Source organism: Hylobates moloch, unplaced genomic scaffold, assembly GCF_009828535.3.
Source record: "Hylobates moloch isolate HMO894 unplaced genomic scaffold, HMol_V3 SCAFFOLD_16, whole genome shotgun sequence".
Taxonomy (NCBI): domain Eukaryota; kingdom Metazoa; phylum Chordata; class Mammalia; order Primates; family Hylobatidae; genus Hylobates; species Hylobates moloch.
The window spans coordinates 12,790,066-12,809,425 of NW_026652291.1; the positions used below are offsets into that span (position 1 = coordinate 12,790,066).

The following is a 19,360-nucleotide window of genomic DNA, read 5'->3' on the forward strand; positions in this document are numbered from 1 at the left end:
ATTTTTCCCTCTTTCGTCTGTTTCTAGAATCAGAATCTCCCTAGACTGGCTTCTGGTCAGTGTTTCACATTCGTATTAGGATTTGTGCCCGAGGAGTAAATTATGAGAGTTTTGAAAGAAAAGCAGAGGAAAAGAAAATGTTTAGAATAAGTTGCAATCTACTGATAGTTCCCAGTCTTCTCATACTTTAGGCCTGACCATGTAGTTTCATCCATAATAACCTTTCTTGAGATATCACCATTAATCTGATTATAGATTACCTGTGCTCTTTTATAAAAATCAGTTTTCTCAGTACCAGGCTTGGTGCAAAGTATCTCAGGATTTTTGCTGAGATAGTTTTTCATTTATTATTGTTATATAGTTTATTATAGCTATAATAGTATATTACTTCCAAAAACTTTTCTGTTCCTCCTAGTTGATTGAGACTGTCTCAATTGACACATTTTTAAAATCACCATAATGCCTTCATTCTCCTGGTTTTCATAGTCTGTTTTTTTTTTCGCCCAGGCTGGAGTGCAGTGGCGCAATTTCGGCTCACTGCAAGCTCCGCCTTCCGGGTTCACGCCATTCTCCTGCCTCAGCCTCTCCGAGTAGCTGGGACTACAGGCGCCCGCCACCACGCCCGGCTAATTTTTTTTTGTATTTTTAGTAGAGACGGGGTTTCACCGTGGTCTCGATCTCCTGACCTCGTGATCCGCCCACCTCGGCCTCCCAAAGTGCTGGGATTACAAGCGTGAGCCACCGCGCCCGGCCCATAGTCTGTTTTAAATACCGGATCTTTTAGGAATTAATTATCCTTTTGATAAGAAACTTTTATCTGATGTTTAATGATTCTTTGTTTCATTTTATTTTATTTTTCTTTTAAAGTCAAATACAATTAAATTTAACATATCATACAGGTAAAAAAGGTGATCCTATTTAATGAAATTGTTTCTGTATAGTGTTTGTTTGTTTGTTTGAGATGGAGTCTTGCATTGTCACCCAGGCTGGAGTGCAGTGGCACAATCTTAGTTCACTGCAACCTCCGCTTCCCGGGTTCAAGTGATTCTCCTGCCCCAGCCTCCATAGTAGCTGGGATTACAGGTGGGTGCCATGATGCCTGGCTAATTTTTCTACTTTCAGTAGAGATGGGGTTTCACTGTGTTGGCCAGGCTAGCCTTGAACTCCTGCCCTCAAGTGATCCGCCCGCTTTCAGCCTCCCAAAGTGCTAGGATTACAGGCGTGAGCCACGGCACCCTGCCAAAAGTGTTTGCTTTTAAGCCATGAGCCTTGGAATGTGCAGGCTGGTGGCATGGGTCAGTTGCAGACTCAGCCAACTCTCTGGGTTGGAGCGACAGCTGCCTCTGATTGTGGCTCCTAATTCTTTGCAGGATGTTACCCCACAAAATTTCCTTGCTGTGCTGAGAGGCGATGCAGAAGCAGTGAGGGGCAAAGGATCCGGGAAAGTCCTGAGGAGGTAATGTCTGTTTACGGATACTACACTTCTCTCAATGGCTTGGGACCCCAGTATAGGGAATTGAAACAGGTGTTCTGTGCTCCTAGCCAGTTTACCTGTGAGAAATTACAGAGTGGAGAGTTTTGTTCTGACTTAGGACAGGTGCTTAGGGCTGTTGTTTCAGTGGCTTCTCTTGGTGGCCCATTTCTGCACTGAATTCACCTTATGATCCAGGGCCCCTCATTATTAATAAAATGTTCCTATCACTTAAACTCCTCGTTCCTTATCTGGGGATCATAGCGCAGGGATGTCCCACTGCCAGTGGAGCCCCTGAGGCAGGTGTGAATCCCTGTGCCTAGATTGCAGGGCCACCAGCCCTGTGCTGTGATCACAGATCAGCCCAGCGGGGAGAGGCCCATTCGTAAGTACCTACATATTGGAGGAATTGGACTTTCATACTGGGGAACACGAACCCCAGTGCTTACCCCCGCTGGCTGTGGGCTAGAGATGTCTTGTTTAGTAATTGTTCGTCTGGCATTTTTATGTGATGCCAGAGATTCTAGTAGCATATTTCTTTTAAGCTGGAAGGGAGACCTGGGCACAAGTAAGCTCGTGTGAATTAGTGCAGAGGCTGGGTGCGGTGGCTCACACCTGTAATCCCAGCACTTTGGGAGGCCAAGGCGGGCAGATCACTTGACATCAGGGATCACTTGACATCAGGAGTTGAAGACCAGCCTGGCCAACATGGTGAAACCCCGTCTCTACTAAAAATACAAAAATTAGCCAGGCGCAGCAGCATGCGCCTGTAATCCCAGCTACTCTGGTGGCTGAGGAAGGAGAATTGCTTGAATCCAGGAGGTGGAGGTTGCAGTGAGACAAGCCTGGTGACAAGTGAGATCTGTCTCAAAAAAACACACACACACACACACACACACCACCTTGACCAACATGGTAAAATCCCCAATTAGCCAGGCATGGTGGCGTGTGCCTATAATCCCAGCTACTCGGGAGGCTGAGGCAGGAGAACTGCTTTAACCCGGGAGGCGGAAGTTACAGTGAGCTGAGATCACGCCATTGCACTCCAGCCTGGGCGACAGAGCGTGACTCCATCTCAAAAAAAAAAAAAAAAAAATAGTGTAGCGATGGATATCTATGAGGGTGAACCAAATTGGCTTCATGTAAGTTATTACATCTCTGCCACTTTGAAGCAGCGCCATCTGGTGGGAGCGCTGGTGAGGCAGGCAGGTGGGCATCCAGACTGTGTGGGCCGCAGGAGGCCTGGAGGGGGAGGCTGCAGGCCTGTGTTGAGCTCATTTTGGGGAGATCTGGTTGGAGAGTGTGGCTGTCTGGGATGAGGCCCAATTGCCAAAGGACCCCACTGTCCACCTCACACCAGGTCTGTCTGATGGGTTGCCCAGGAAAGGTCCCTCCTCCTTTCCAGCCATAGTTCAGAATTTGGAGGCTCTAGGATCTATACGGTGGTTCAGAATCACACCAAGGGGAGTGGAGGGGACAGGCCAGACACCGGGCACCGGGCCCTTGTGTTCATCTTCAAACCTGGTTGGGCAACTCTACTCCCCAAACTTCTTAATTTTTTGATTAGGGCAGCTTTTCAGAGAAATAGAAGTAAAAACAGAAAAAGGAAATGATTGACCCCTGATTCTTTCTTGGCAGCGGCCCCCAGGATCATGTGTTCGTTTACTTCACTGACCATGGATCTACTGGAATACTCGTTTTTCCCAATGAAGATGTGAGTTTTCTTAACATTTTAAGGACGAACTAGCAGAACAGAAAAGCAAGCCTAGGTGTCGAGATTAAACCCATAGCATGTATTTTCTAGTGTCCTGCCAGGGTTGGTTTGTACGTGTGGTGGGTGGGAGTGGGGGACAGGTTTAGCAGCTTGAAATCTATCCAAGGACATCTCTTCCAGACAGTTTTCCCTGCATTTCTGTTCATATCGCAGCATCAGTAGCTGTCTCAGGACATGGGTGTATCACACTAGATCTCAGAATAGACCAAAAGCTCCGGACAAAGTAATGGGTGAAGAGGTACATCCTCTTGCCCTTTTTTAAGTGTGTGCATAAAACATGTGACGACATTCTGGGATTATGTTCTTCACCATGATTACTTCTAGGGATTGGTAGAAAAGAGTTTATGAAGCATCATCAGAACTTTACTAGTGGCTTATCCAGCCAATAGTTTCTCTTGATGTGTTGGTCTGAATCAATATTCTCACCTTTCAGCTTCATGTAAAGGACCTGAATGAGACCATCCATTACATGTACAAACACAAAATGTACCAAAAGGTAATTCAGCCCTTGGGGCAGCCTTGCGGGGGCCGGGGGTGTGAGGAAAGCCATGGGTGCAGAGCCCACAGTCCCATGACCATCTTCCAACTGTGGGTGCTGTGTTTTCTAGAAAGGGGATCCTTCCAATCCCTGGTTTCCCAGGATGAGGCTTTCGGCTTTAGCTATTAGATTGGAATCACGGAGAGCTTGTTGAAACAGTGTGGGCCTCGCCCCCAGAGTTTGACCCAGTAAGTCTGGGGAGGGGGCCTGAGAATTTGCATTGTGTTTCCGTGTGATCCTGCTGCTGCTGGTGTTTGGCCCACACTTTGCAGACTCCTATTCCTAGGACTGTCCTCAATTTTGGGCAGCTGGGGAGGAAAATACCACTATCTTATTCTCACTTTGAGCCTTTCTCACCCCTTTAGCACCCTTTATGGAAACTGCGTAGGGCCAGAGTTTTTGGCTGGGTGTGGTGGCTCACTCCTGTAGTCCCAGCACTTTAGGAGGCTGAGGTGGGAAGTTCACTTGAGGCCAGGAGTTTAAGACCAGCCTGGGCAACATAGTGAGACCGTGTCTCTAAAAAAAAAAAAAAAAAAAAAAAAAAAAAGAACCTGCATGGGTTGGGTGATACGTGACAGTAACGCAGAAAGATGGCCTGCTGCACTGTTTAGTCTTTGAAACTCCTCCCTGCATTGGATGGTGGAACTGTTTTCCTTAGCATCACATGGCTCTGTTTTCTCTGCATTATTTCAGCTAATAGGTGATTTTATTCCATTAGCAAGGAATAAATTTGTGTGGCAGTAGCTTCCATAGCTTCTGGCAGCAGCCTCTTTATAGCAGTAATGTCTCCCAGAAGCAAGCCTAGAGCACTTGTTAGGAATGGGTAGAGACAGTGGGCGGAGCCCCAGTAGCATGGCTGGAGGCCTGTACCTGGCTGGGGTGAGCTCACCTGTCCCATCTGCCTCACAGATGGTGTTCTACATTGAAGCCTGTGAGTCTGGGTCCATGATGAACCACCTGCCGGATAACATCAATGGTAGGTGGTTGGGGCGCCGGCCTCGACCTGGCCTGGCAAGCAGGTTGCTCAGATACCGCTGGCATGGAACTGAGCATTCTCCATAAGCAGGGGCTGCTGAGGGCAGCCTGGGCCATAGAAATGGGGAGATACTTGCAGGTAGCTCTGGGCTTCCTCTGCTCCTGAAGCATTGGTAGTCAGGGAATAAAGAATCTGTGAGCCTCACAGTGTTCTTCCAGGTTCTCGTAAAACTACTGAAGCTAAAACTACATGGGCTTTGGATCAGCCTCCATATTGCAATGTATTGGTTGCGCTCTGACCTCAAGCAGGTGACTGACCCTCTTTGACCCTCAGTTATCCCCATCTGTAAAATGGGGATAAAGATAGCGCGTGTCTGTTGGGAGACTTATATTTTAAACACTAGCATTTGTCCAGCACAATTCTAAGCCCATGGTAGAGAGATAGTAAGTGGTAGCTTTTGTATAGGTTCAGTTAATCTAGGTGTTTCTTCAATAAATGTCAGATCTCTCTGGAAACCAAAGTGAGCCCATATTCTTCAAGTTTCCTGTGCTGTGGAAATGTCAGCATTCTTCCAGAATAGCATGATGTCCTAAGCATGCCAATTTGCCAGTTGCTGCAAAAAACATCCATCAGCTGGCTCCTCTTTCTTCCGCATTTAATTTTAGATGAGTTATTGTAATCAAATACACAAGCCTGGGTACAGTTACACGTCCTGGTCCTCTTGTGTGGATCATAAGTAGCATGCTTTGATTTCACTGGGGGAGAAAGAAGGACTCAAGCTTCAAGCATAATCCAAGGCAGGAATAAAATGCGACTAAAAGATCATCTTTAATTCCTCGTAGTTTATGCAACTACTGCTGCCAACCCCAGAGAGTCATCCTACGCCTGTTACTATGATGAGAAGAGGTCCACGTACCTGGGGGACTGGTACAGCGTCAACTGGATGGAAGATTCGGACGTGGTGAGCCCTTTGGGGGCTGGCTGTTCAGCTGGGGTTTAACCGTCAGACTCGGATTGTCAAAGGTCTTTAATGGTCTCACTTTTTGCAGGAAGATCTGACTAAAGAGACCCTGCACAAGCAGTACCACCTGGTAAAATCGCACACCAACACCAGCCACGTCATGCAGTATGGAAACAAAGTGAGTCCGGAGCCTCACGTGCTGGCCCTCTGTTCCTTGTGTCCTAGGTGGACTTGCCTGGAATATTGATCTCTTGCTAAAGGGACACGGGATCTGAGTGAGGACTGCTTGAGGCAGGGATCCCTCTGCCTCTCATAGCCACTCCGTCCTGGGGACCTGTGGGCTTTGGAATCAGACCTTCCTAGGTTCAAACTTGCAGAGTTGTGAGGCTTTGGGCAAGTGATTTCACTTCTGTGAATTTGTTTTCTCATTGGTCGAAACCCAAGTGTACAAGGTAGCTAGGAGCATGAAAGAGGGCTGTGTGTTACTTATGCTAAACACAGGCCCAGTGTGCAGCAAGGGATTACTGACTCGAAAGCTGCTGCTTTACAGTTTGTAGATTGTCCCACAGCCACTCTGCACCTTGGATTTTCTGGGATCCTGCCCCTTTGCAAGCTGCAGGTTGTTACCTTTACCCTTTGGCTATAAATTGGAGACATTTTATCCTCCTCCAAGTATGTCCAGAAGGGACCTGTGTGGTTAAATGGTGTTGCAGCAGGTGGCTGCTAAAAGCTTGGGCCCTAAGTGAAGGTGCTGGGGCTAGCGTTTGGGATGTGCAAACATCGTAACAAATGTGCAGGGCCTCCCAGTTGTTCATATGCCCAAACACCATTCCCCAAGCGCCCACCCCCAGTGGAGAGCTCGCCAGCTGAGATCTGTTCCTTGGGCGCAGGCATTGGCCTTCTAGAAGAACCTGGAGTCAGTAAATCCAGCCATGGTTAGCCTTTCTGCAGGGCGTGGGCTGGGGGACATGAGAGCTGCACCCAGGGCACCATGACCTGGTCAGGCTTTTGAGCAGGCGTAGGAGAGAGTTGGAGCAGAGGGACGGCCAGGGAAGGGTGACTCGGAGAAGGCAGGGTCAGTGGTGGCATAGCCCTGGCCGTGTGGGGGCCCTGCCTTGGGCTTTCCGTTCTCTTCACGGTATCCTCATCATTGGCCATTTCTGATCTTGGTTGAGGAGTTGTGGTGGATCTTCTCCAAACTGTCTGTTTTTATATAGATTTGTGTGTGTGGTATTGTTGATCTTAGAACTGTTTTTAGATGATTGTTGCTTGCTTTAGGAACAGAATGCTTGCAGCATTTCCCCTTCTGATTGGGAGCCAGTCTGTAGTGACCGCTGCAGCCAAATCGAGCCTGGCCGCTGTGCCCGTTTGCTAGCTCTTGATGCCAAGCATCAGCCTGGCCTCTCTGTGGCCTTAGCTCTGCCCTTCCCAATGGACCCAGACTTCAGCTCTAACCTGGGCAGATGCTTTGTACCTTCCCACTACTGGTCCTTAGGGACTTGCCGGTGAGTCCCTGAGGCAGGTGGGTGAGCACATACAGGTCACCCGCCTGGATAGGCGGCATCCTTTGCAGGTGACATTCTTTGCCTGGAATCCTCTGCAGCAGCACTGCTATTCTTTTACATATGAAAGGCACTGCTGATCCACAGTCAGGCAGAGCTTGGACCAGAGCTGTCTGGTGAAAGAATAGCAGTTCTGCTGCAAAGGATGCCAGGCATTTTGAGTCACTCACTGGTAGATTTCAGGGGCTCACGTGCATTGCCTGTGTACTGCTGGGGTGACCATGCCTTTTCAGACTGTGATTGTGGCCCTGTGGTCCTGAAAGCATGAGGAGTAAATGTGAGCCTCTGATGGAGAGGCTGGACTTGGGGTATGTTGGGCACATCTGCTTTTCCCACTCAAACTAGCTCTCTCTCTCCCTCTCTCTCTGGCTTTCTCTCACTCTCGCTTTCTCTCTCGCCGTCTCTTGCTGTCTGTCTCCCCAGACAATCTCCACCATGAAAGTGATGCAGTTTCAGGGTATGAAACACAAAGCCAGTTCTCCTCTCTCCCTGCCTCCAGTCACACACCTTGACCTCACCCCCAGCCCTGATGTGCCCCTCACGATCATGAAGAGGAAACTGATGAACACCAATGATCTGGAGGAGTCCAGGCAGCTCACGGAGGAGATCCAGCGGCATCTGGATGTGAGTAGTGGCGAAAGGAGCTGTGCCCAGGTGCTGTCCCCAGCCCAGGTGGGCAGCATGCATGAGCACGGCCCTGCCTCCTGACCATTCTCCCTGCCACGCAGGAGTGTGTGGGGACAGAAGCCAGCCTTTGTCCTCCATGTAATGGAAGTGGGTGGGCGGAGCTGTGGTTGCCTCCCATCTTCATGAGTGAACTAACCTTGACCTCTTCCGTAGTAGGGAGCAGTGGAATGGGGGCCTGTCTCCCCTGTATCGTGCCAAGAAGCCATGTACATGGGTATTTCCCTCTTTTATACCTTGTTGCTTGGGGGATATTTTTATTTTGTTGCTTGTTAAGTTATTAGCTAATCATATTCATTTTAAAACTCCAAAGACAGGTACAGTGGCGTGCGCCTCTAGTCGCAGCTACTTAGGGGGCTGAGGCAGGAGGATTCCTTGAGTCTGGGACTTTGAGGTCAGCTTGGGCAACCTAGCAAAACCCCTTCTCTTAAAAAAAAAATTCAATCCACAAAAATTTCTGCTGTTCTCAGAAAAACATAGTCATGCCTGAAATTCTTTCTAAAATGCTTACGCCATTCTTACCAATCACTGAGTCTGTTCTCAGTAGCTCATCAGTGTATTTGGAGCTGGCAGAATTGCTATGTAAATTACAGCTGTGTGCTCACTGGAATGCTGGGCAGAGGGCTGCCTGTCCCTTCCCACAAAGCCAACTCTGTTAACCCTTATCCCCATTGTCAGCATAGCACAGTGATGGATGTGCTGAAATGGCCTGAGTTTTCTAGGCAAGATTTTTTTTTTTTTTTTTTTTTTTTTGAGACAGAGTCTTGCTCTGTCGCCAGGCTGGAGTGCAGTGGTGTGATCTCGGCTCACTGCAACCTCCGCTTCCTGGGTTTAAGCGATTCTCCTGCCTCAGCCTCCCAAGTAGCTGGGATTACAGGCATGTGGCACCACGCCCCAGTTAATTTTTGTATTTTTAGTAGAGATGGAGTTTCACCATGTTGGTCAGGCTGGTCTCGAACTCCTGCCCTCAGGTGATCCACCCGTCTAGGCAAGATTCTTTTTTTTAATCAATGTGGTTTGTTTTAAATGCATATATCTAGTTATCCCCAGAATTGATACCCTGTGTGTGACAACCATATTAACCAGGACATATTTTTAGTTGGTGTCAAATGCAGTATAGCACAGTAGTCCTCAGACTTTTTAGTCTTGGGCCTCTTTATTTATTAATTTTTTTGTAGAGCTGGGGTCTCACTCTGTTGCCCAGGCTGGTCTCAAACTCCTGAGCTCAAGTGATCTTCCCACCTGGGCCCTGAAAGTGCTGGGATTACAGGAGTGGGCCACTGTACCCGGCCAAACCTTTTTATACTCTTTAAATTATTGATCCCAAAGAGCTTTTGTTCATGGTGGGTTATGTCTATCGATATTTATTGCATTAAATTAAGATGAGATGAAAGGACATTTTTGATAGTTCACAGAAAGTGAACCAGAGGTTTTTTGGTGCCCGCTGCAACCTCTGCCTCCCGGGTTCAAGCGATTCTCCTGCCTCAGCTTCCCGAGTAGCTGGGATTACAGGCACCCACCACCACGCCCAGCTAACTTTTGTATTTTTAGTAGAGACAGGGTTTCACCATGTTGGCCAGGCTGGTCTCCAACTCCTGTCCTCAGGTGATCCACCTGCGTCAGACTCCCAAAGTTCTGGGATTACAGGTGTGAGGCGCCGCACCCGGCTCAGAGTTTTCCTGTGTTTGCTTAAACAGCTGTGTAACTCATACAGGATTTCTTTGGTATCTGCTGCAAATTTGAAAACTATTTCCAAGACTGTTTATTGCATAATTATACTTTTATGTAAAGTAAAAGATTATGAAAAAATTAAAACTAAGATTTAAAAATATTTAACTCGTTTACAAATAACAATATTTGTAATAACATTTTTCACTAATATATTTTCTATGAAAAATAACCATTTTCCAAAACAAAAAGCATTTGGTGAGAAGAGTGGCATTGCTTTACATGTGGGCGAATCTCTTTTGTGTCTGGCATTGCTAGACGACAGCTGGATCCTTCAACTGGCTTCTGCTTTTGCTGTCGGGCGCTGTTCTTTCAGCCGAAGTGTAAGAAGAAAATCCAGCCTTGTAAGGATACAGAGTTGAGGAAGGGACGACCTTCCGGAGCCTGAGAACTCTTGGGGAGTCTGTGGTTCTGGACCATGCCTGGAGAACTGCTGGTCTAACACACAGTGGGTGGAGGGTCTTTGTGGAATTTAGATATGAAGCAAGCAAACCCTGGCTGGAGAGCAGGTAGGACAGAGCTTGCTTGTAGAGCGAAGGTTTTTTTTTTTTTTCCCAGTTTTTAAATTTTTATTTTAATAGAGGCAGGGTCTCCCTGTGTTGCCCAGGCTGGTCTGGAACTGCTGGCCTCAAGTGATCCTCCTGCCTCGGCCTCCTAAAAGTGCTGGGAGTACAGGCGTGAGCCACTGTGCCTGGCCAGAGTGAGGGTAATGTAGAAGCATTTTCTTCTTTATGATGCTGTTTTTCATCATCTGGAAAGAATATTAAAGTCCCTCTGTGCCCCACTGTGTAACCATTCGATAGTTTCCTGAATGGGCAGAGGTGCCCGTGAACACAGCACCCTCACGGCACAGTCGTCTGCTTTGGGGCACAGGTTCTGCCACCTCCTTTCTCCACAGCAAAGGTTGTTTTTTGATACAAATGTTTGCATCATGCTGGAAGATCCCCAAGAGGCAGGTCTTTCTGACCGTCGCGGAAGTGGGCACAGATATCTCTCGCCTTTCTCAGAGCACGTGGATTGTTATTTCCTTTAACCTGCGGGAGGCTGAGGGCTGTGTGGTGAGAAGCCTTTGAATGCACTTCTCACCGTTCCCGGGTCCCTTGAGAGACCGCATTCAGGGAGGCGCATTCTGACAGGCCGCGTTTCTCCCCAGGCCAGGCACCTCATTGAGAAGTCAGTGCGCAAGATCGTCTCCTTGCTGGCAGCGTCCGAGGCTGAGGTGGAGCAGCTCCTGTCCGAGAGAGCCCCGCTCACGGGGCACAGCTGCTACCCAGAGGCCCTGCTGCACTTTCGGACCCACTGCTTCAACTGGCACAACCCCACGGTGAGCTGGCGGGGCTCTCCCCACGTCCAGAATCCAGAAGCTGAATTCATATTGTCCCCCGGCAGTCACATTGGTTGTATGACCTTATAGAAGGTTCCATCCAGGCTGAGAAACAGTGGGCTCATTTCAGAGAGGAAGAAGGTTGTCCAAATTCACTGATTTTAAATCTTGGCCCCAGAACACCCCTCTCGTGCCAGTGGGTAGGATAGTTTACCAGAGCCATAGATGACAGCTCTCACTTCTAGTTTGAAGAACAGTTACTTCTCTTCACACTTCTGCTGTCCCTGCCAAACCCCACCCTCACATCTACCCCTCACACCAGCCACACACATCTTCTCCCTTCTGGGTCTGTTCTGACCTCTTCCCAAGACAGTTGAAGTCAGGTGTGGCCCATGGAGGAGAAGTACTGAGTTTCTGCAGATGTAGAATTGGAAGGCACCTGAAAAGCCTCCTGGTCAGTAGCATGTGGTGCTTCGATCCTTCTAGAGAAAGGTTGGCAAACTGGCCTACAGGCCTGTTTCTCCCCCATAACCTGTTTTTGTAAATAAAAAGTTTTATTGGGGCCAGGCGTGGTGGCTCATGTCTGCAATCCCAGCACGTTGGGAGGCCAAGGTGGGTGGATCACCTGAAGTCAGGAGTTCCAGACCAGCCTGGCCAACATGGTAAGACCTCGTCTCTACTAAATATACAAAAATTAGCCAGATGTGGTGGTGCACACCCATAATCCCAACTACTCGGGAGGCTGAGGCAGGAGAATCGCTTGAACCAGGGAGATGGAAGTTGCAATGAGCCGAGATTGTGCCACTATACTCCAGCCTGGGCGACAGGGTGAAACTCTGTCTCCAAAAAAAAAGTTTTATTGGAACATAGCCACATCCTGCTCGGTTCCCTGTTGTCCGTGGCTGCCTTTTGCTCTTGTTGCCCAGGCTAGAGTGCAGTGGTGTGATCTCAGCTCACTGCAACCTCTGCCTCCTGGGTTCAAGCGATTCTCCTGCCTCAGCCTCCTGAGTAGCAGGGATTACAGGCACCCACCACCACGCCTGGCTGATTTTTGTATTTTTAATAGAGACAGGATTTCACCATGTTGTCCAGGCTGGTCTTGAACTTCTGGCCTCAGGTGATCCACCTGCCTCGGCCTCCCAAAGTGCTGGGATTACAAGCATGAGCCACCGCGCCCGGCCCAGTCTTGGTCTTTTGACCTTTGGAGTCATGCACAGTGAACCTCTTCCTTTGTTCTCAGAGAGTTCTCGGGTTCCCCTGAAGTTTGTTTCAAGATAAACATCCCCGCTGCTTCACCCTTCCCTGGTGTGATCCAGCGTGGCTTTCACGCGCCATCCATCTCCCTCGCTGGTGTGTCCCTCCCAGAATAAGTTTCCCAGAATCAAAAGGCAGACTTCCCGGGGAGATCCCAGGCCATGGCAGGGAGCAGAGCCATCGGGAGTTCCCCGTCAGGAGTCCTGCCCTCAGATTTGAGAGTGCAGAGCCCCGCCAGCACCCCCCACTTGCATGCAAACCCTGGCATGTGTGCCTCTTTCCTGGGGGATCATCCATAAATATCACCAGATTATCTAAAGGATCCATGAACCAAAATAGGGCAAGAGCCACTGGCCAAGGTGCTTCCCCTCTGTAATTGCAAAAGTGGAGTGGATTGTGTGGTGAGATGAGGATGTTTCATTCCGTCTCGTTTGTTTTCTCCCAGTATGAGTATGCGCTGAGACAATTGTACGTGCTGGTCAACCTTTGTGAGAAGCCGTATCCACTTCACAGGTAACTAACACAGCGGCGACGCTTGAAAGGTCGATGTCATTCTGAAAGCAGAAGGGGCTGCCATCCTCTTCTGCAAGTGGGCAGTTTCACTTCTGCCAGGAGCTCCCTCCAGCTTTCCTCTAGAGCCATTTGTCAGCGGGGTCCAGAAGCCGTGTTCTCAGTGACAGCTGCTGGGCGGGCCTGTCCCAACTGCCTGCCTGCTGCATGTGGGTTTGCGTTTGTCTGCCTTTCTTCAGAGTTGACGCGGTTCACCAAGTTCTCCTTCCTGTCTCTCGCAGGATAAAATTGTCCATGGACCACGTGTGCCTTGGTCACTACTGAAGAGCTGCCTCCTGGAAGCTTTTCCAAGTGTAAGTGCCCCACCGATTGTGTGCTGATCAGAGACTGGAGAGGTGCAGTGAGAGGTCCCCGCTGCTCCGGGCCCTCCTGGGGAGCCCCCGCTCCAGGGCTCGCTCCAGGACCTTCTTCACCAGATGACTTGCTCGCTGTTACCTACTTCCCCAGTCAGTCTTTTCGGAAAAACTACAAATTGGGGTGGGGAAAGCTGTGTATTGAGAAGGGTCATATTTGCTTTCTAGGAGGTTTGTTGTTTCGTTTTGTTTTGTTTTGCCCGTTAGTTTTGAGGAGCAAGAAGCTCATGGAGGCTTCTGTAGCCCCTCTCAAAAGGAGTCTTTATTCTGAGAAATTTGAAGCCGAAACCTCTTTAAATCTTCAGAATGATTTTATTGAAGAGGGCCGTAAGCCCCAAATGGAAAACTATTTTTAGAAAATATTATGATTTTTGATTGCTTTTGTATTTAATTCTGCAGGTGTTCAAGTCCTAAAAAGTAAAGATTTATAACAGAACCCAAATATTCACGTCCGACCCTGACTTTGTGGTTGATGCTCCTGCACCTCCTAGCGGGGACCTCCTCCCTCATCGTCTTTTCCAGCCTCATCGCCCCGAGTCTCCCCTCCCGCTGCTCTGCTGTTTTCTGCTCCTCTGCACTCCTTGGGCTCTGCAGCCTCCTGTGCCTTTGCTACTTGCTGTTCCTCCTGCCCTGGAATGCCTTTCCCATCTCCTCCACACACCCTCCAGGTGCAGTTTAAAGTACCCTTCTTTCCCCCAGCCTTCCTCACCTTCTCCTCCCCACTCATCAAAAGTTGTTTTTGGCTGGGTGCAGTGGCTCACGCCTGTAATCCCAGCACTTTGGGAGGCCGAGGTGGATCACCTGAGGTCAGGAGTTCGAGACCAGCCTGGGCAACGTGGTGAAACCCCGTCTCTACTAAACGTACAAAAATTAGCTGGGCGTGGTGACGCATGCCTGTAGTCCCATCTACTTGGGAGGCTGAGGCAGGAGAATCGCTTGAGTCCAGGAGGCGGAGGTTGCAGTGAGCCAAGATCACACCACTGCACTCCAGCCTGGGCGACAGAGTGAGACTCCATCTCAAAAAAAAAGTTGTTTTCATTTAGAATCTTTCTTTAAAGAGGACCCCTTCCATGATGAGGGGAGACACAAAATATAAAGATTTTATTACTTACAGGATCTGGGGTGTACGCAGCACATCTGGAGGCTACACACATACACACAGGTCAGGGAGTGCATGGAGAGAAAGAGGGACCCATGGACCACCACCTTTTGGGGTCCAGGGTGTTATTCAAACAAGTTTCCTGAGGGGAGCTCTAATTGGGGGTTTAGAGCTGGCCGGCATGAGTTCCAGGAGGTTGCACTGTAGCTGAGAGGTCACTATGGCTATCTCCACAGCCCACGCAGGGTGTGAGGGTTGGGGCCAGTCCTGCAGGCTGTATGTGGCTGGCCCATAGAGAGGTGGCCACCAGGAGGAAGTTGTATGTGGCAGAGATACTTGGATCAACCACACGGAGGAACTGGGAGGAGGTGGAGAACTGGAAACTGTCAAGGGTGGCTGAGCCCTGCTTGTGGCATGAGAAAGTCCATCTAACTATGTTCAAAGTGGCTGCCAAGGCAACAAAGTTCTAAGAATCCACTGCAGAAGTACTGTCCCCTGTCCAGCTGCACCGTCGTCACGTCTCTAATAGCCGTGTCAGGTCTGCCCTACCCCAGGCACTGTGGCAGGAAAGGAACATCTCACTGGAGGCCATGGGCTCCTCCAGAAGGGCTGCCTGACTTCTCTGTGTTCCCCTTGGTCCAGTGCTGCAGACAGGGAGGTATTCACGATGGATTCATCAAAAACGTGTAAAAGTAACCCTGGCTACAGTAGTCTCCCCTTACCCCACGGGGGATACCTTCTCAGACCCCCAGTGAACGCCCAAAACCGTGGAACCCTATATATAACGTGCACGAATTTCTTTTTCCTTCACAATTTCACAGATGGGAGATTTGTTCTTACCATAGATCTTAGCAATCTCAGCATACGATTTTTTTTTTCTAACTCAAGAACATTCACCTTTTCACTTTAGGGAAGCACTTCATGGCTTCTCTTTGGCATATCTGAATGGCATATTAATCATCACTACTCTTAAGCTTTGGGGCCATCGTTAAGTAAAACAAGGGTGCCTTGTTCAAGTGCAAGGACTACAGGTGTGAGCCATGGTGCCTGGCCATATTTCTTTTGTATTGAAAAATATTTGGGAGTCTGACGCAGGTGGATCACCTGAGGTCAGGAGTTCGAGACCAGCCTGGCCAACATGGTGAAACTCCGTCTCTACTAAAGGCATAAAAATTAGCTGGGCATGGTGGTGGGCACCTATAATCCCAGCTACTCAGGAGTCTGAGGCAGGAGAATTGCTTGAACCTGGGAGGCAAAGGTTACAGTGAGCTGAGATCACACCACTGCACTCCAGCCTGGACAGAGCGACACTCTGTCTCAAATAAATAAATAAATATATAAATTTAAATAAGGCCATTCGAGTGGACCCTAATCCAATACAACTGATGTCCTTATAAGAAGAGACACCAGGGATGTGTGAACAGGGAGGAGGCTAAGTGAGGGCCCTGAGAGAAGGTGGTCTCTGCCAGCCCAGGAGAGAGGTCTCAGGAAAAACCAACCCTGCGACACCTTGGTCTTGAACTTCCAGCCTTCAGAACTGTGAGAAAATGAGTGTCTGTTAAGCTCCCCATTCTGTGGCACTTTGCTATGGCAGCCCTAACAGACCAATACATCTTTCTTTGGGCCTTTATGACTTCATCCATAAATACCTCCCTCCAAGAGGCTGTTTTGTGGATTAAATAAAATGATGCAGAGGAATCGCTAACCAGGGCCAGGTACTCCTGAAGCTCACATTATGTTGTCTCCTGGCCTTGGGTAAGGCCCCCCAATTTTCCCAGTCACAGCTCCCTGGGGGCAGAGGCATCCAGATGACAAGTGCTCCAGGTCACCCCTCTCCTGCTCTCCGGGGGCTCATGAGGGCTCGCCGGCCTCTCCTGATTAAGAATGGTGGATTCCAGCATTGGCCTCAGGATGGAGGGCCTGGCACACACGTGCAAACACACATTCACACATACACACGTACACATACACACGTTCTTACAGCGGCTCCCTCAGTCCAGCCCACTGGCAAGCTCTGTCCCCTTCCTGGGAAGCAGGCATCAGAACCCAGAGCAGGGCAGGTGCCTCATTTACCCTCTGAACCCCAGCTCCACCCCAAGCCTGGGCCATACCTGGCCCACAGGGTGGTTGGGGAAACAAAATCCCCTAACCTTTCCCACCAGGCTTATGAGCCTGAAGATGAGTTTTGAAGAATGTATGGGCATCTGCCAGCACCTGTGAGACTGCACAGGCCTAGCAGGTGGCAGGGTGCTGCTGACCTGAGAGCTGGGGAATGAGGCTGTGTTGCCCAGGCCAGCCCAGGACCGACGGGAGCTTGGAAGCAGAGGAAGAGAGTGGTGTCTGCATTGGCAGGGACTGGGGTGAGGGTGGGGGGAGGCAATCTGGGATCATGGCTGGGTGTCCTCACCATCTGGGTATTTGCCTTTTATTCAACATCGGTGACGCCGACCTCCAGGACCGGGCTGCATCTGGGACCACCCCTTGCAGCTCCCATCGTGCTGGCCCAGGTCTAGAGTCTAACAGGTGTTTGTTGACTGGCTGAGTGAGCTGGTTGGTGCCCAGGAATTTAACTCAGCCCATTCCAGTTGCCATTACCTGGATGCCCAGCTCAGGACCACTCATGCTGGTGCTCCACATGAGCTTTGTGCTGGTTCTCAGGGCCTAGCAAAGCGCTGACATGTGGGAAGCACTCATGAGTGCCTATTTCCAATCAACGCTGAGGACGCAGACACAAATGGTGCAAATCTGGTGGAGAAAACAGAGGCCTCAGCCGGGTGAAGTGGCTCACACCTGTAATCCCAGCACTTTGGGAGGCCAAGGCAGCTGGATCACTTGAGGTCAGGAGTTTGAGATCAGCCTGGCCAATATGACAAAACCCCGTCTCTACTGAAAATACAAAAATTAGCCAGGTGTGGTGGCGGGCGCCTGTAATCCGAGCTACTCAAGAAGCTGAGGCATGAGAATTGCTTGAACCCGGGAGGCAGAGGTTGCACAGTGAGCTGAGATTGAGCCACTGTACTCCAGCCTGGGTGATAGAGCAAGACTCCATCTCAAAAAAAAAAAAAAAAAAAAAAAAAAGGGAAGCAGAGGCGTCGGTAGATAGTTAGAATTTGATAGTCTCTCACTGTGAGACAGACAAGTCCAGGGGGCTGTGGGAGCATGGTTGGGCCACACAGACCATGGGAGGACCATCTGGCCCAACCTGGGGAATTAGGAACGGCTTCCTACCAGCCTGGGCAACATGGTGAAACCCCATCTCTACAGAAAATACCAAAAATTAGCCAGGTGTGGTGGCACTTGCCTGTAGTCCCAGCTACTTGGGGGGCTGAGGTGGGAGGACCTCCTGAGCCCAGGAGATGGAGGCTGCAGTGAGCCCTGATCACATCACTGTACTCCCGCCAGGGCAGCAGAATGAGACGAGACCCCATCTAAAAAAAAAAAAAAAAAAAAGGCTTCCTGGAGGAGGATGTATAGGAGTTGACCAGGCAAAGACTACAGGGAATGGTATCCCTGGGAGAGGTGACAGATGGTTCTGATCCTAACCTGGGGATGATGGGAGCCAAGGATGGTGGGAGACTGAGGGGCAGACAGGGGCCAGGGTCCCAAGGGCTGAGGGTGCTGAGGGTGGCTGAGAGTATACCACAGGTTCTGGCAGAGGACAGGATCCTCATGGCAAAGAGGGGATCTTCTGAAGCCACCTGGGAAGGAGGTGAGGCTGTGAATGCGGGGCTGGCTGTGCAGAGCTCCAGCCCCTTCAGAAAAGGAGATGTATTTTCAAAAGGGCTTTTATTAAATTCTCCCCACACGATGGCTCCTGCAATCTGCCACAGCTCTGGGGCGTGTCCTGTAGGGAAAGGCCCTGTTTTCCCTGAGGCGGGGCTGGGCTTGTCCATGGGTCCGTGGAACTGGCCCTGCTTGGCGCCCCGGCGTGTGTGTAGCTGCTTCTTGCCGGGCACAGAGCTGCGGGGTCTGGGGGCACCGGGAGCTAAGGGCAGGCTCTGGTGCAGGGGTGGAGGCCTGTCTCTTAACCTACACCCTGAGGTGCTCCTGAGATGCTGGGTCCACCCTGAGGGGCACCGGGAGCAGCTGTGGCCGGTGCTCCTTTCTCGGCCAATCCTGGGAAAACTAAGCTCGGGCCCTTCTTTGCAAAGACCGAGGATGGGGTGGGTGTGGGGGACTCATGGGGAATGGCCTGAGGAGCTGCGTGTGAAGAGGGCGCGTGTTTGTTGGCTGCAGTGGCCTGGAGCGCCTCTCCTCTCTGAGCCTCAGTTTCCCTTTCCGTCTAATGAAGAACATGCCGTCTCGGTGTCTCAGTGCTATTAGGACTTGCCCTCAGGAAGTGGCCTTGGCCGAGCGTCATGTTATTTCCCATCTGTCCTGCGACGTTGGCCTGGGCACGTCATGGAATGGCCCCTGTCCCTCTGCTGCGTGGACGTCGCTGTCGGCAGTGCGCAGCCAAAGGCGGGGCCACATATGAGCCTGGGGGTGAGGGGAGGCGCCCCGGGAGGGCCTCACAGGAAGTTGGGCTCCCGCACCACCAGGCAGGGTGGGCTCCCGCTGCCGCCGCCACCGTCCAGGGGCCGGTAGACAAAGTGGAAGTCGCGCTTGGGCTCGCTGCGCAGCAGGTAGCCCTTGATGCGGTGCGGCAGCGCGTCGTCCGCCAGCTGGAAGCAGCGCCCGTCCACCAGCACGAACAGCCGGTGCGCCTGCGGCCGCGCCACCGCGAACTTCTCCGCGCACTGCGCGCACAGAGCCTGGGCCTGGGTGTCCGCCCGCGACGCCAGCGTCCGCGCCTGCTGCTCGGGCTCCAGGTACGACACGCAGATGAAGTCCTGCGGAGACACGCGGGACCTGTGGTCACGGCGGGGCCCTGCCTCCCCAGGCGCCCTCTCCCGGCCCAGGCCCCTCCCTGGATGGATAGCTGGTGGCGGGCGCCCAGCGGTCTGTGAGTCCGGCACCTGCGCCTTTCTCGTCTCTGCAGCGAGCCTGCGAGGGGCCCGTCCCCCCTCCCTGCCTGGCTTCCCAGCTGGACCGACCGTTCTGGGAGATGAATTAAGGGGTGTCTC

At 50.8% G+C, this 19,360-nt stretch overlaps 2 protein-coding genes across 6 annotated transcripts in view; one reads left to right on the plus strand and one right to left on the minus strand.

The window, feature by feature from the left end:
• The window catches only part of LGMN (legumain), a 46,366-nt gene extending 32,387 nt beyond the window's left edge, over nucleotides 1-13,979 (plus strand). The window contains exons 5-15 of the mRNA XM_032134714.2: nucleotides 1,371-1,456; nucleotides 3,110-3,185; nucleotides 3,679-3,741; nucleotides 4,693-4,759; nucleotides 5,602-5,720; nucleotides 5,809-5,898; nucleotides 7,706-7,906; nucleotides 10,848-11,018; nucleotides 12,718-12,785; nucleotides 13,064-13,135; nucleotides 13,595-13,979. Coding sequence (XP_031990605.1) covers nucleotides 1,371-1,456; nucleotides 3,110-3,185; nucleotides 3,679-3,741; nucleotides 4,693-4,759; nucleotides 5,602-5,720; nucleotides 5,809-5,898; nucleotides 7,706-7,906; nucleotides 10,848-11,018; nucleotides 12,718-12,785; nucleotides 13,064-13,106 — 984 coding nt within the window. The 3' untranslated portion in view covers nucleotides 13,107-13,135; nucleotides 13,595-13,979. The remainder of the gene's footprint in view (nucleotides 1-1,370; nucleotides 1,457-3,109; nucleotides 3,186-3,678; nucleotides 3,742-4,692; nucleotides 4,760-5,601; nucleotides 5,721-5,808; nucleotides 5,899-7,705; nucleotides 7,907-10,847; nucleotides 11,019-12,717; nucleotides 12,786-13,063; nucleotides 13,136-13,594) is intronic.
• Nucleotides 13,980-18,064: 4,085 nt separating this feature from the next.
• The window catches only part of RIN3 (Ras and Rab interactor 3), a 168,895-nt gene continuing 167,599 nt past the window's right edge, over nucleotides 18,065-19,360 (minus strand). For 4 of the 5 annotated variants that reach the window (XM_058429493.1, XM_032134718.2, XM_058429492.1 and 1 more), the window contains one exon: nucleotides 18,082-19,126. In XM_058429493.1, coding sequence (XP_058285476.1) covers nucleotides 18,806-19,126 — 321 coding nt within the window. In that variant the 3' untranslated portion in view covers nucleotides 18,082-18,805. Of the gene's footprint in view, nucleotides 19,127-19,360 lie in introns of all 5 variants that reach the window. The other variant, XM_032134717.2, reaches the window with a different exon arrangement.